This window comes from Triticum aestivum, chromosome 2B, assembly GCF_018294505.1.
Source record: "Triticum aestivum cultivar Chinese Spring chromosome 2B, IWGSC CS RefSeq v2.1, whole genome shotgun sequence".
In the NCBI taxonomy this organism is placed as follows: domain Eukaryota; kingdom Viridiplantae; phylum Streptophyta; class Magnoliopsida; order Poales; family Poaceae; genus Triticum; species Triticum aestivum.
The window spans coordinates 719,612,329-719,614,245 of record NC_057798.1 but is presented as its reverse complement, the minus strand read 5'-3'; the positions used below and the strand labels follow the sequence as shown (position 1 = coordinate 719,614,245).

Below are 1,917 nucleotides of genomic sequence, written 5' to 3'. Positions count from 1 at the left end.
TTGATGGTTTCTAAATCATTTATTTGATCGATAACAAATAGCCTTGTCCTGCACAAAATCTTTGTCCTCAGCTGTAAACTGAACTATTGTCAGGTCATGTTGTCAGGTCATGTTGAAAGTAAAATAGGACCTTGCTGTGTTTGGGACCAAATTGTTATTTGGCTATTCTAGCTGGCTTTTTTTAGCGAATTGTAACTTGTGTGAAGCTGAAACAAAGTTAACTTACATGCTCCTATATGCTCAGCTGAATTATTATAACATGTCTATCCAGTTTGCAGTTATTCTTACAATGTTATCTTGGCATATTTTGCAGAAAGGTACCAAGAGGGTGCAATTTGTCAGGAACTTGATTAGGGAGGTTGCTGGATTCGCTCCCTATGAGAAACGTATCACTGAGCTTCTTAAGGTTGGAAAGGACAAGCGTGCACTCAAGGTCGCCAAGAGAAAGCTTGGTACTCACAAGAGAGCAAAGAAGAAGAGAGAGGAGATGTCAAGTGTCCTTAGGAAGATGAGGTGTGTAACCACTCTGACTCACCATTTATATTATGAACATTATTTTTCTGACCATGTTCATTAGGTTTTGCTTGATTGAATTACAGATGGTTGTATGATTATAAGAGTCACACCTGTGTGCGGGATGGTCTCAAGTCAAGTTAACAATATCTGCCAAAACCTAATACAAATGAATCATATGAATAAAAATGATTGATGCAGAATCCAAAATGGCAACTGGCATACATTGCTAGCAAAGTACTATTTCAATTGATCAGAGTTTTGAGTTGGCTCTGTGGCAAAACAATGTTAAGCACGCTTTATAAGCACGCTTTCAGCACTAATTTAAGCTGTTGCCAACTTCTGCAGAACTTAAACTTGGCTTGCTGACTAAATAATACTACCTCCGATCTATAATAAGTGTCGCAGTTTTGAACTAACCCCGGTTCAAAACTGCAATACTTATTTTGGATCGGAGGGAATACTACGTTAAGTTGCCTTCTGCTATTTGATCTCACAACTTTTTCTTCCAAGTACTGAATTTGACTTGTATCATTTGTAAGAATTGTGGACTCTTCATTCCAGCCCCAAATATCTACTGTGTATCATATTTTTTGCTTATGTCACACATTATCTTTATTGGTTAAGCTAAGGAACTCTCCCTTGTGTGCAGAAAAATAGTGCCCATCAGGACCAAAACAATTAAAGCCAGTCAAAAGGATTAGTAGAAATCGAGGCCCTCGCCTGACATGCATCTAGTCGAGGGCATTGGTCGCACGCTCAATTGAAATAGTACTTTGCTAGCAATGTATGTCAAGTTAACAATCGAAGTGCATACAGAAAACACAGAATTAATGCAGAATCCAAAATGCAAAGTGTTCTTTAGGTTTTTCTTTTTTCTGACCATGTTCATGTCTTCTACTTTCAGGCAAAAATAGTTGCAATTCTGTTTTGCTGCAACAGTTGGTATATAAATGACTAAAATGTTCTCACGTGATATGCAGGTCTGCTGGTGGTGGTGGTGCTGGTGACAAGAAGAAATAGAGATGGGGCTCACGGGGGATGCGAGGGGGAGAGGGGGAGAGGAGGAGGGGGAGCTCACGGGGGCGACGAGGTCCGGGTGGTGGTGTGGGTGCTCCGGCGACGGTGGTGTGGACGGGGCGGCGTCCGGGCCACCGGCGACGAGGGCGGCGGGGCGATGGCGAGTCGGCCTGGCCACCGGAGTCGGCCGGGCGAGGTCAACGGCGAGCGCCCCCTCTTCCTCCTCCTTCTCCGTGGGGAAAGCGGCGGGGCGGCGGCGTCGGGAGAGGAGAGGGCGGCGTCGCGGCGTCTCACGGCGTCGGGGCGGCGTCGCGGCGTCGGGGCGGCGTCGAGGCGGCGGGGCAGCGGCGTCGGGAGAGGAGAGGAGAGGGGAAGGGGATCGAG

General features: G+C 45.9%; 1 protein-coding gene across 1 annotated transcript; it reads left to right on the top strand.

Moving 5' to 3' along the window:
* Positions 1–244: 244 nt before the first annotated feature.
* On the top strand, positions 245–1,550 carry LOC123042278 (60S ribosomal protein L36-2-like). Its single transcript, XM_044464761.1, has 2 exons — positions 245–513; positions 1,497–1,550. Exons 1-2 carry the CDS (start codon positions 260–262, stop codon positions 1,534–1,536), a joined length of 294 nt encoding a protein of 97 aa, XP_044320696.1. The 5' UTR covers positions 245–259; the 3' UTR covers positions 1,537–1,550.
* Positions 1,551–1,917: the final 367 nt, after the last annotated feature.

Coding starts and splice junctions, on each gene's coding strand:
- LOC123042278 (XM_044464761.1), top strand. CDS start 260: ATGTCTATCCAGTTTGCAGTTATTCTTACAATGTTATCTTGGCATATT. Junction 514..1,496: donor AGTGTCCTTAGGAAGATGAG/GTGTGTAACCAC, acceptor CGTGATATGCAG/GTCTGCTGGTGGTGGTGGTG.